The 13252-nt window shown below is 42.4% G+C and overlaps 1 protein-coding gene across 1 annotated transcript in view; it reads right to left on the bottom strand.

The window, feature by feature from the left end:
- Positions 1-13252, bottom strand: part of Tet2 (tet methylcytosine dioxygenase 2) — an 85687-nt gene that overhangs the window by 23590 nt on the left and 48845 nt on the right. Inside the window, exons 3-6 of the mRNA XM_070022381.1 lie at positions 8482-11816; positions 6041-6131; positions 4659-4752; positions 3667-3875 (exon numbers count right to left, since the gene is read on the bottom strand). Of these exons, the coding sequence (XP_069878482.1) occupies positions 3667-3875; positions 4659-4752; positions 6041-6131; positions 8482-11770 (3683 nt within the window). The 5' untranslated portion in view covers positions 11771-11816. The remainder of the gene's footprint in view (positions 1-3666; positions 3876-4658; positions 4753-6040; positions 6132-8481; positions 11817-13252) is intronic.

Here is a 13252-nt window from a genome sequence, read left to right as displayed (position 1 = left end):
TTTGCCCCCATCACAACCCAGAGAAAGAACCTATGTTAACAGAATGTTGGTAAAACCATGTGAGTTACAATCATCAAAAAACAAAACCTAAGCTGAGCCCAGTGGCTCACACTGGTAATCCTAGCTATGCAGGAGGCTGAGATCTGAGGACTGTAGTTGGAAGCCAGCCTGGGCTGGAAAGTCCATCTCCAATAAACTGCCAATAAAAAGCCTGAAGGGCTTGGAATATGGCGTAGAATACTTGCCTAGCATGCATGAAGCCCTTGGTTCAATTCCTCAGTACCACTTAAACAGAAAAAGCCACAAGTGGTGCTGTGGTTCAAGTGGTAGAGTGATAGCCTTGAGCACAGAAAGGCTTAAGGAAAGTGCCCAGACCCTTCAAGCTCCAGGACCAGCAGAAAAAAAGAAAAAAAAAAAAAAAAAAAAGGCTGAAGAAGTACAGCTGTGGCTTGCGTGGTAAAGTGCTAGCCTTGAGCAAAAACAGTGCAAGGACAATGCCCAAGCCCTGAATTTAAGCCCCAGGGCTGGCACAAAAATAAATAGAACAAACCTGATCTGTACTGCACTTAAACTGATGCAATTAATTTGGACCCCTTTGTACAACTACTTAAAATAAAGAACTAAACAACCCTGAGGTACCGCCTTACCCCAGTCAGAATGGCCTATATCCTAAATTCAGACAATCACAAATGCTGGTGGGGATGTGGAGAGAGAGCAACTCTATTGTACTGCTGGTGGGAGTGTAAGCCAATACACCCACTCTGGAAAGCAGTCTGCAGGTTCCTCAGAAAACTAAACATAGACCTTCCTTAAATCTCAGCCATGCCACTCCTAGGCCTCTACCCTGACCAACAGGAACCAGGATACGAGGACACATGCACCTCCATGTTCATTGCAGCACTGTTCACAATAGCCAAGATATGGAAACAACCCAGATGCCCCACTACAGATGAATGGATCCAAAACTTGTGGTACCTATATACAATGGACTATTATGCTGCCATCAGAAAGGACAAAATAATGGCATTCACAGGATGGAACTAAAACCAATCATGTTGAGAGATGTAAGCCAAGATCAGAGAGACAAATGGCAAATGGTCTCCCTGATATGCGGATGTTAAATTCAAAATGCAAGGAGATATGACAAAGTAAACAGGACTCAAGAAACAAAGGACCTCTTCTTAATTTGTCGCATCATTTCTAGATGACTCCATGTTCTTGGCCTCACATATGGTTTACACATGCACACACCTGAGGGAAGTTAGGAAGAAGGTACAGAATCAGAAGGAAATGGATGAAAAAATACAACAGAGGGGACCCATTAGCTGCACTGGACATTGATGAAAATGAACTAAGCAACTCAAGGGCAGGGATGGGAGGGAGGAAATGAGAGAGAAAGAGGGAACAGCTAACACTAAGCAAAAGGAAAGAAATGCTTGTATCATCCGATCTTGAAGAAATAGTTTATTGTCAAAGTTTGTAGAATTCACAAGCTTTATAGACCACGATAATGAGAATTCACCTTGTGAAGGTTATCACTATCCCACAATACTGTGAAATTTGTGGAATTTATGTAATCACAATAAAGAAAAAAAGAAAGAACAAATCTGATTAGTGATGGGCTGATACAATGATGGGCATGCATATTTCCATCATCTCAGTATACTAGTTTGTAGTTTCATGGATGTAGAGTTAGGTGGACAAAAGTGGAAAACTATGGGGCTGGGAAGGTGGCTCAGTGGTAGAGCGCTTGCCTTGCATGCATGAGGTCCTGAGTTCGATTCCTCAGCACCACATAAGCAGAAAAAGCCAGAAGTGGTGCTGTGGCTCAAGTGGTAGAGTGCTAGCCTTGAGCTGAAGAGCTAAGGGACAGCACCCAGGCCCAGAGTTCAGGCCCCACAACTGGTAAAATAATAATAATAATAATAATAATAATAATAATAATAATAATAATAATAATAATGTAGATAGCAACAGGAACTAGGATATGAGCACACATGCACCTCCATGTTCATTGCAGCACTGTTCACAATAGCCAGCATATGGAAACAACCCAGATGCCCCACTACAGATGAATGGATCCAGAAATTGTGATACCTATATACGATGGAATTCGCCATTAGAAAGGACAAAATAATGGCATTCGCAGGTAAATGGATGGAACTAGAGCAAATCATTTTGAGTAAGGTGAGCCAAGAGCCGAGAGACATATGGTAGATGGTCTCCCTGGTGTGTGGATGTTGAATCCAAAGTGCAGGGAGATACGACAGGATGGACAGGACTCGAGAGTCAAAGGACCTCCACTCGGTTTGTCATATCATTTCTGAATGACTTGACCGCTTCTTGATCACTTATATGGTATGTGCATGTCTGAGGGAGGCTGGGGGAAGGGCATGGAGTCAAGGGGAAATGGGAAGGTATGCGACAGTGGGACCCATCAGCTGCACTGGACATTGATGAAAACGAACTAAGCAACTCCAGGGCCATGATGAAAAGGAGGGAATGAGAGGGAAAGAGGGAACAGCTTACACTGGGCAGAAGGAAAGGAACGTACATGTTGCCCGACGTGAAAGAAATCGTTGTATTGTCAAAGCTCATAGAATTCACAAACATTATGGACCATGATAATGAGTTTGCCTTGTGAGGGCTAAAATGTGTTTGTGACTTGAACTAAGTATTCCTATCTCACAATGCTGTGAAATTGGTGAAATTTATACAATCACTTAACCTCAATAAAAAAAAAATGTAGATAATGTCTCATCGTCTGACTTAGGAAACAGTAATTTTTGCCAGGCGCTGGTGGCTCATGCCTGTAATACTACCTACTCAGGAGGCTGACATCTGAGGATCAAGGTTCAAAGCCAGCCTGGTCAGGATGGTTTGTGAAACTCTTAACTCCAATTGCCACCAGAAAATGGGAAGTGGCACATGCGGCTCAAGTGGAAGAGTGCTAGCCTTAAGCTGAAGAGCTCAGGGACAGCGCCCAGGTCCAGAGTTCAAGCCCCACGACCGACAAAAAAGAAGTAACTTTTTTTGTACAACACCCTAGTAATAACAATGGAATTCGTTAGAAATAATGTATATAGAAACAGTTAATTTTCAACTATTCTGCAACAGTAAAATGGAAGCCAACCTGGGACCCAGGGTCTCATACCTGCAATCCGAGCTACTAGATGACTGAGATCAGAGGCTCCTGGTTCAAAGCCAGCCAAGGCAGATAAATCCAAGAACCCCTGATCTCCAATTAACCAGCAAAAGGAAAAAAAAAAAAAAAAGCCAGTAGTAGACCAGCAGCTCAAGAGGCAGAGCTCCAGCCTTGACCAAAACAGCTGAGTGTAGGCCCTGAGTTCAAGACTTAGTAGTTCAAGACTTAGTACAGGCAAACAGGCTCTCTCTCTTTCTCACCCCTCTCCTGTCTCCCTCTCTCCCTCCCTCTCTCTCTCTCTCTCTCCCTCTCTCTCTCTGCTACAGTTGAGGCCATGTGGATATACTTCCACTTTCTAAACTGAGTATACAAAACCCAAATGAAACCACCTCCTTTCTTTCCCATTAGCAAACACTTACATTGCCTAACAGCGAACTAGGCATTTTGATCCCTTCTTCACAGATGTGAGATTACAGGCTCGACTCTTCCTTCAAGGGGAGAGAGCCCCTGGCTCCACTTACTCTTCATTGAGGGCACAGCGACGATTGGTGAGGGCGCCGTTCTTCCTCAGCGACTGGGTGAGCTCCGAGTACAGGGTGTCGGCCAGCTGGATGGGAATCGCGTCCCACACCAGGATGAGAATCACGATCACGGCCGCCTCGCAGCGGTGGCCAGCTCGCTCTCGGACACAACACAGCAGCTTCTCCTCCAGGCTAGCTCTGCGTATCACCTGCGTGCGTCCCCATTCACCCCCAGAATCCCCCACCCCGCCCAAAATGGAACAAGGGTCACTTGTGGCAGACAAGAACACTGGCTTTTCTAAGTTAAAATTAATATATATATATACATATATAATATGTCATATATAATATAGATCATTGGTTGCAAACATATTTTACTGTTTATGGGGAGCTTAGCCTTAGGAGGTCAGAAAAGAGAAGTATACAACTACTTCTAATGGTTAGCACGCTATGCCAGCACAGTGGCAGCCACTAATTAAATGGCACCTGCATGAAAAGCCAGAGCTAATGCAAGCAAAGACATGCTAATGCAGACTCCAGACATGCAAGAGTTGAGGGGAATGGGTGGAGATGAGAGCGGAGAGAATGATGGAAGGGGCCAGATGCATTGTATTCATAAGTTAATATGTTGGATTGAACCCCCTGTGGTACAATTTGATATAATAAAATAAAATGAAAAACATGCAGGTCAGAATTCAGTGTTAGCATTAACACAACCTATGGGGAAATTTAGGATGTTTAAAGCATTAAGGACTATTTCTTCACAACCCAAGAATTATACTTTAAGCAGGCAATAAGACGGGCCTTTACCCTATTAAGTACACTGTGTCTATGATTTGAATAGGAATCCACCTTATTAAAAGATGCCACATACATGATAACATAGAGGCCAAAACATGCCCTTCAACCTGTATACTAACCCAATTTTCAGGGCTGCATTGAGCCAAAATTCCCAAGATTGAAGACCAAAGGCATTTTCAAGTCACACTTACCCATTTAGCAATAGGGCATCCCTGAGAACTTTTGCCTTCTTTGCCGGTATAGACGGCCCTTTCAATTCTAATAGCTTTACCCTTCTCTCCAAACCTTAAAGAAACCCACAGAAATACACACACACACAATTAGAAAAAATGATTTCAAGAAGCAATCAAAATATTTGAACATTTAAGTGCAATTTTATCCTATGACCACATCCTGAGAAATAAATGGTTTGTTTATTTATTTTAAAAACAGGTCTAAGCCAAGCAACTGGATAATAGACTTTGATGTCTTACTTTTCTGCAGTATCAAAATATACCAGAAAATGTAATGAACTATTATTTCCTGTCTTACATGTTGGGTAGAGAAATACTGGGACAGATTTTTTTCTTAATAGATAATTTCACAAAGTGCAAAATTTTAGTTTGCCCAATTCAGTCTTTTAAAACATATACTATTTGACTTTTGACCTTTACTAAATCTATTTTTCAGAACTTGGGGATTCATAATAGATTTAACTAAATCTCATTTTGTAAAAGGACTTGACAAGTACTTAGCATCCACCCATTTGAAAATACAGGATAGTGCTAGAAATACACAGTAGAGACTTTTTGCTAATAAAAGGGACCATTTGGAGAGATTTGCTTTCTCTGCTAGGGTGATTTTATTTAGTTAATTTTCTATGCATTAATTTAGAAATGTGTGGTTTGGAAATACAGCAAGAGTGGTACTCAAAGTATCCTTGCTGCCCAATGTTTCCTACTGTATTTCCATGCTCATCCAGGCTACCACATAAGGAAGGACTAGTAGATTACAAGCTCAGAGTTGTGGACACCTACAAAGTCTTCTTTTGGAGGAGTTAAGTGTTGATACTCGCAAATACTAATTAGCAGACCTGTGACTGATCTTTTTTTTTTTTTAAGGCAGCTATAAACCATGTCTTTTCTATTTAACACATCACCCTTGCTCTCTTGGTTCAAAAGATAACTTACACATTTGCAATTTAACTCAACAACTACTTTCTTATGCTGCTTTCCCACTCTTTCCTCTTTGACACTATCAAGTGGGAAGGCCCAGCAGGGGACTCTGCAGCCTGTGCCAGCACCCCTGTGCCTGGCAGACTGGTTGGATGACTCTTGTTGGTGCCTAAGTTTTTCTATTTCTAGCATCTAACTCAGAGTGGGTAGCCTGTGCCAGCTCAGAGACTATTAGTCCTGTCAAATATTGTGACTCCCTGGTGAATAGTGCAGTGTGTAGTGTTGGCAAGCCCGGAAGAGCTAAGCTACTAATAATTACTCCATTTACAATTGTTTACTGCTTTGTGTGTGAAGGCTGGAAAATCTGACATATACAAAGGGATAAACGTTAATCTGCCCTGTGCCTTTGCGTTAATTACCTTTCTTCCATGATTTCTCTAATAGCTGCCACATTAGGACCTGCTCCTAGATGGGTATAAAAAGGACCTTCATCTTTTTCAATAATTTGCTCTGTTGAGATAATAGAAGATTATTATTATAGACCTCAATTACACTAAATATAAAGGCTACATCCACAAAAAGTATCCCCCATCTGCACATGAAGGGCTGTAAATTATTTAAATTTTTTTCTTTAAAATGAGTAACTTGATGGACTGAGTTATTGTGCCAGATGATTAAGTATTATGTACATGAAGGCTACTGGAAAAGATTACCAAATTACATTTCAGACATGGCATATAAGAAATAATTTTAAACCAAAGAAGTGGAACTAAACAACAACAACAAAAGAATTAGAATGTATTATATGTAATATCAAGTACAACTCAACTTTGTAAGCTGGAAAAAAATAATTCAAGCTAATTAGAAGTTTGCCTACCACTTGTGAATGTTAAAATTTTAAAAATAAAATTCCCTGTCTAATACCACCCCCAGAATATCATTCAGTTTCTTGTCAAAGGTCTATGTTTTTTTTTTTTTCCTTTTCTTTTTAAAAACTTTGTGCCAGTACTGCATCTGAATTGAACTCAAGGCTGAGCTTCTTCGCTCAAGTTTGGTGCTCTACCATTTGAGTGACAGCTCCACTTCTGGCTTCTGATGTTTAGCTGGAAATAAGAGTCTCATGGACTTTCCTGCCCAGGCTGGCTTTGAACTGATCATCTAATCTCAGACTCCCAAGTAGAGTAGCTAGGATCACAGTTGTGAGCCACTGGCACTCAGCCAGCTCCCTTCTTCTCCTCATATTTCACTACCACATTTAATGACTCTATTTTTAAAATGAGAATGTTCAATCTAGACAGATATTTGGATGATGTGAGAAAATACTTGAGAGTAAAGCAGGGGCAATTGTTAACCCAAAAGATGGAAGAGGAGCAAGGTAGGACTAGGGTGAGGAGAAAGGAATAAAAGTCATGACTTATCTAATCTTATCTGTGACATGTGTGGCATGTTAGCCCAGGAACATAACTTAGTGACTACACATAAGGAGGGAAAGTATAGGGTCTCCTCCATTAATCTACACATCACAGCAAGGACAGATAGCATGGAGAAGTTAGGCCACTATCCATGCTAACTGAACATTTGCTTTCTTAAATATCTTTGCCTCTATTCCTGTTCTTAGCTGTGGTTAAGATCATCTCTGCCCATACTTCATCTGCAGACAGCAGCCAAAACATTTCCTTATTACAGACTGGTCACATCATCTGAAATTTAACAGAAAGTTGTTTCTTTTTAAGGAAAAAAAAGTAGAAATACCATTTTATCAAAAGGTGAAATATTAGCTGGATAGCGGTGGCTCATGTCTGTAATCCTAGCTACCCAGGAGGCTGAAAGCTGAGCACTGTGAAGGCAGCCTGGGCAGGCAAATCTGAGACTCTTATCTCCAATTAATCAGCAAAAAGCTGGAAGTGAAGATGTGGCTCAAGTGGTAGAGCACCAGCCTGGAATGAAATAGGTGAGTGACAGCATGAGGCCCTGAGTTCAAGCCCCAGTGCTGGCAAAACCAAACCAAAAAATACAATAAAATCAAAAAGATAAAAATCAAAAAGAAAACAGATGAAACAAAGAGAAAAAATGAAACAAAAATGAATAGAAATCAGCATCTTAACTGTATTTAGGGGGAAAAGGTCACAGTGAGTACTCTCAGAGCTTTGCATTGTCATTTCTCCAACTCAAGAGATTAAAGGTAATAATTTCCTTATAGAGAAATGTTCTAAAACAAATAAGCTCCAAATTCTAGAAAAATGAACAATCCTACATTAGCTTGTACTGGAGCAGTTATTCTCTTATGCTGATCATTTTTTTAACTACCTGTTTGCCTCTTCAGATGATATTCAAAGAATTAAATCAAGAAATTTCAAACAGGGGCTGGGAAGGTGGCTCAGTGGTAGAGCACTTGCCTTACATGCATGAGGCCCTGGGTTCGATTCCTCAGCACCACATAAGCAGAAAAGGCCAGAAGTGGCACTGTGGCTCAAGTGGTAGAGTGCTAGCCTTGAGCTGAAGAGCTCAGGGACAGTGCCCAGGCCCAGAGTTCTGACCCCATGACTGGCAAAAAAAAAAAAAAAAAAGAAATTTCAAACAAATACATTTATATTTTAGAGAGTGAAACTGAGGGGGCGAAATGAACATGCCTAGTTATTTAAATTTGAGGGGAAGCATGCAAATGAAGCTTTCTCTGGCTCAGCACAAGGATCTATAACTTAGAGGGGGTGGGGGAAAGCTTTGGAGGTTTTATGAGCCTTTAAAAATTGCTCCCAGACACAAGATTTTTAAAAAAAAAGAAAGATCATCTCATATCTGAAGATAAATTTTGCTAATTCTGGATAAACACCATGTGCTTCAGTACGTGTCTCGCACTTACCTACACATCTGCACGATGGGAAATCATACTGGGTCTTGGCAGGTGCACTCCATAAATTTTTTATAGGCGCCTCAAATAATTGGGAAGGTGACTCTACAAAACTATTGAAAACGGAGCCAGCTGTTCTTTTGCTGGGTGTCTTTTCTAAAGGCGCTGCTGGCTGCTCTGATGTTGAAGTGTGGCTATTGATTTGTGTCGTTAAAACTGTCACTGGCCCAGACATCTCTACTTTCACATGTTTCTGGGACTTGAGACTAAGTGCTTTATGGTCAAAGAGTGATTTGGCCTGAAACTGCTTCACCTGCAGTTCCATGGTCTCGATGATGCTCTTCTGCTGGCTATTCTCGCTGCTCAGAGGTGGAATCTCTTGTTTGGGTGTTTTTTTCCAAGTTTTGTTCTCTTGAGGTGTTGCTGCGCGCATACAGGCCTGGGGCTTGGAGCCAGGCTCACTTTTGATGGGCCTGTGCATCTGATTTTGGCAGGACTCAGCTTGGGCTTGCTGAGCTTGCTGCTGCTCTTGCTTTTGTAAGAGGTGCCACCTGAGAGCAGCATGCTTTTGGATGTCCTTTGGGGTAGGGCTAACACGAATGCGACATCCTCCCTGATCAGAAGCAGGGAATGGCTCTGCATGATGATGCATCAAGTACCTTTGCTGAGCTAGTTGTACAGTTTGTTGTCCTGACATTTCCTGGCTTCTGCTTTTATATCCCTGTAGAACTGAAGCTTGTGGAGGCTTCTGCTCTTGTTCTTGAAAGCACCTGTGAGGAACTTCTTGCTTTGGAGTCACATGATTTGGAAAATAGTGCATGTGGTGCAAGTTGGGGGTCTTGCTTCCTCCAAAGACTTCAGAATGTATGGTTTGTTCATTCCCCTCTGGGATTAGGTGTGGATTGCTTGCACTTGACTTCAAGATCTGACCATAAGGGACATTTCTATTAGTATTCTGTACTTGCTCTAATTTTTCTTGGGTAGTACGAGCTTGGAACTCATTTGGTTTTGAATACTGATTTTCACCACTAAAGCAGTCTTCTACTTTAATCTGGCCAAAGAACGATCCTTCTCTTTGCTGATCGTTATTACCTTGGGGGTGAGGGAAAGCCTGAGGCATTTGTTCTTTACTCCTCATTTGTAATTTTTGCTGCTGCACCTGCTGGTTTTGAGAGAAGTGTGGATCTGGGGATGGTGGGATTTGTTCAGCCTTCTTAAGACGCTTAAGTGTTGAGCTTGAAAAGGGCTCAGGCTCAGTAACCTGTTGATTCAAGTGCCGTTTTAATTGTGGGGACAGGAACTTCTCAGTGTGTGGATCTGCTCTTTGTGGAAAATAAAATCTAGAGGCACACGGTACCTTCCTGGGAGGTTCAGGCGAAGGCTCTGTCTTAGAAACGTGCCCTTGGGGAGAGAGTTTTTGGAACTGGAGATGTTGGTCCAACATACCTTGAGACTGCCCTTGACCTGTCTCCGCCTGGTACATTTGTAACTTCTGCTCCCGCGGCATCATTTTCTGGAGATAAACTTGCCTGGAGAGCCCTCCACTTATGTTGGAATTTCCAGTGTATTGTGTGGAGGTGATTGGATGGGCACTGGAGGCCTCACGGAAGGGTGGATGAGATTCCGCTTGATGAAAGTGCGGAGTCTTCAATTCAATCCATCCTGGTTTCAGAGAGTGTGGAGTTGGGAGCCCATGATCTTGTGTTTGATCCTTCCCCATCGCTTCCTCTTTGCAGCCCATCAGCTGCTGGTGATGGTGGCTACCAAGAGTCGGAGGGTTATGTTTGAGATGTTCTGCTACTGTGGTTTTCTCAGAAGCCAAGGGAACAGTGGTTGTACCGGGTGTCCGGATGCCATTGTTATTAACACAATTATTCTGAGGACCTTCTGGAAGCAACAGGGAAGGGCTGGATAGGCTGGCAGAGGGATCAGGACTCTGGGATGCTCTGGTCAAACGTTGACCTTCAACTTTCACTTCCTGTAGAAGAGTTACGTTACTTTGGTTCGGATGGTGGTGGTTTGCTTCCAAAACTCCATCCTTCAGAGTGCTGTTTCCTTCTGAAGGAAACTGAGGAAGAGGAGAAAGAGGAGGAGGGGGAGAAAGAAGCAGTTGGGGTGGCGTGGGAGTGGTAGGAAAGGAATCCTTAGTGAACACTGAGCTTCGCTTGAAGTAAGCACCATTCATTTCATTTTGCTTTAAATACTGTTCAGCGTTGCCATGAGGAGCTTGCGACTTGCTTCTGACACCTGAACAGAATTCTTCACCAGAGACGAGTCTCATGTTTCCTTGAAGGTGGCTGTTTTTTGCTGGAGATGAGCCAAGCTCAAAGAGTGACTTTTGTGGTTGGCGGTAGTCTGGTGTTTGGGGGGAACAAGTGGTCCCCAGCATTGCCATGGGTATCTTGGCATGCTTAGCATCACAGGCCTCTGCTGGCTCTGGTGGCAGCTCAGGGATTGAGGTCTGGGAATTGTTCTGCCCTGAGGTATGCAGTGGGTGAGTGAGCTCACAGGACAACTCATTAGTAGCCTGACTGTTAATGGCATTGATGTGAGATGTGGTCGTCTGTACTGTATTGGAAACACACCCTGGATAGTATTGAGACAGTGTTTTCTCCAGGAGCTCACCATGTGTGTTTTCCATGGAAGAGGCAGATTCGGTAGCACCATTAGGCATTAGCACTGCCTGGTTTGTAAGAAGTAATACAAGGTTCTTGTTGTGGTAGCTAGCATTTTCCCTTTCCTGCTCATTCTGAATCTGAAGCTCTGGATTTTCAGAGCCGTTGCAGTAACTGGATGGGAAACTGGTGGAATTTTTCACTGAATTTTCTTGGGTGACCGAGCTCACAGATTCTGTCTTATCACTCAAATCGGAGACATTTGGTTGACTGCTGCTTTTACCTGGATTTCTTTCTTGCCTTTCCCCGAAGTTATTTCTCTCTCCATTAGCCTTTTGGTCTTGTTTCCATTTCCGGTTATTTGGGAGCCCAGAGAGAGACGGTTCACTAAGTGTGCGTTTTATTCCTCTATTTGGCAAATGCTTGGAATACCCTTGGCCTTCTTGGATGAAATCTGGACTGGTGCAACTACTCTGGCTATCCTTCATATGCGGTATTCCGTAATAGCTCTTGAAAGACTGCCACTTGGTATCTCCATTTACTTCTTGATGTGGTCTCTCAGTTACTGGGCTTCCATTCTGGAGTTTTACAGCCAGAGGTTCTGCCTGGCAGATCGGGGAAGGTAATGGTCTCAGGAATGGACTTTGTCTGTTGCCCTCCACATGGTTGGTTCTATCCTCTTCCATCGGGCTTGCTTCGGGGCCATCCACAAGGCTGCCCTCTGAATGAATCCTAAAGAACATGGAAACAAATATGATGCATCAGTATACATCAACACTAACAGATAACTTAGATGGTAACTGTCACTGAAGTAGTATAGGAATACCTTTGGAAGAAAGTTATACTCATTTTCTCTGTCTGTAATGATGGACCAATGGCTACTTGAGAAGTGTTCATTTTTTATCTTTCCAACAACTCTCAGGTCATTATGGTCATGGAGTGCAATGGCTAATAAAAATTATTAGCTGACATGGGAGTTTATTAGTAATTAGACCAACTTCTTTTCCAAAGAAGACCAACTTCTTTTCTAAGAATTATAAAGAAAAATCCTTTTTCTTTCTTTTCCCCTAGTACTTCATGTATCCAATTCCTTGCCAAGTTCTCTTGTTTACACTTTCTACATAGTCCTTAGATCATCTTCATTGCAAGTTTTAACGCTCAGATCTTTACTTTGTCAAGACCTATGTTAGCAGATTAAAAAAAAAGGATTATCTCCCTTAGCCTGGGCTGCTTTCCCACCCCTACCCCTTCAAGGACACACACCAACACAGAAAAATAACAACCTATAGACAAATCATAAAAATAGGTTGGGTATTTTTTTTTTACTTGGTATTGTTTTTACTTCTTGACCTATGTCTCCAATCCTTTTGATTTTAGTGTTTCTTTTAGATAGGATTTCCTAATTTGCCCCAACCTTTCTGTCTTCATTTCCTTTAGTAACTAAAATTACAGGCATGTTCCACCATACCTGGCTTATTTGTTGAGGTAAGGTTTCACTCTGCCTAGGCTAACTTTGAGCTATGATCTTCCTTATATTTGCCTCCTGGAAATCTGGAATTGTATTTGTGAAGTACTCTATGCTACTTTGGCATTTTCTTTTTTCTTTCTTTCTTTCTTTCTTTCTTTCTTTCTTTCTTTCTTTCTTTCTTTCTTTCTTTTTTTTTGGTCAGTCGTGGGGCTTGAATTCTAGGCCTGGGTACTGTCCCTGAGCTCTTCAGCTCAAGGCTAGCACGCAGCCGGGTTCAGGTGGCTCACATTTGTCATCCTAGCTATTCAGGAGGCTAAGGTCTGAGGATAGCAGTAGAAAGCCAGCGGAGGCAGGAAGGTCCATGAGACTCATCTCCAATAAACCACAAGAAAACTGGAAGTGGCGCTGTGGCTCAAGCAGTAGAGTGCTTGCCTTGAGCTGAAGAGCTAAGGGACAGCACCCAAGCCCAGAATTCAAGCCCCACAACCAACAACAACAACAACAAAAAAGGCTAGCACGCTACCACTTGAGACACAGCGCCACGTCTGGCCTTTTTTTCTGTTTATGTGGTGCTGAGGAATCAAACCCAGGGCCTCATGCATGTGAGGCAAGCACTCTACCACTGAGCCACCTTCCCAGCCCCGGGAGTTTTCTTAGGAGACCAAATAGGCAGTTTTAGAAATTATATAAGACAGATTTG

Source organism: Dipodomys merriami, unplaced genomic scaffold (assembly GCF_024711535.1).
Source record: "Dipodomys merriami isolate MVZ:Mamm:240054 unplaced genomic scaffold, mDipMer1.0.p SCAF_15, whole genome shotgun sequence".
Lineage (NCBI taxonomy): Eukaryota > Metazoa > Chordata > Mammalia > Rodentia > Heteromyidae > Dipodomys > Dipodomys merriami.
The sequence above is the reverse complement of the archived record's forward strand: the minus strand, read 5'-3'. Positions and strand labels throughout refer to the sequence as shown.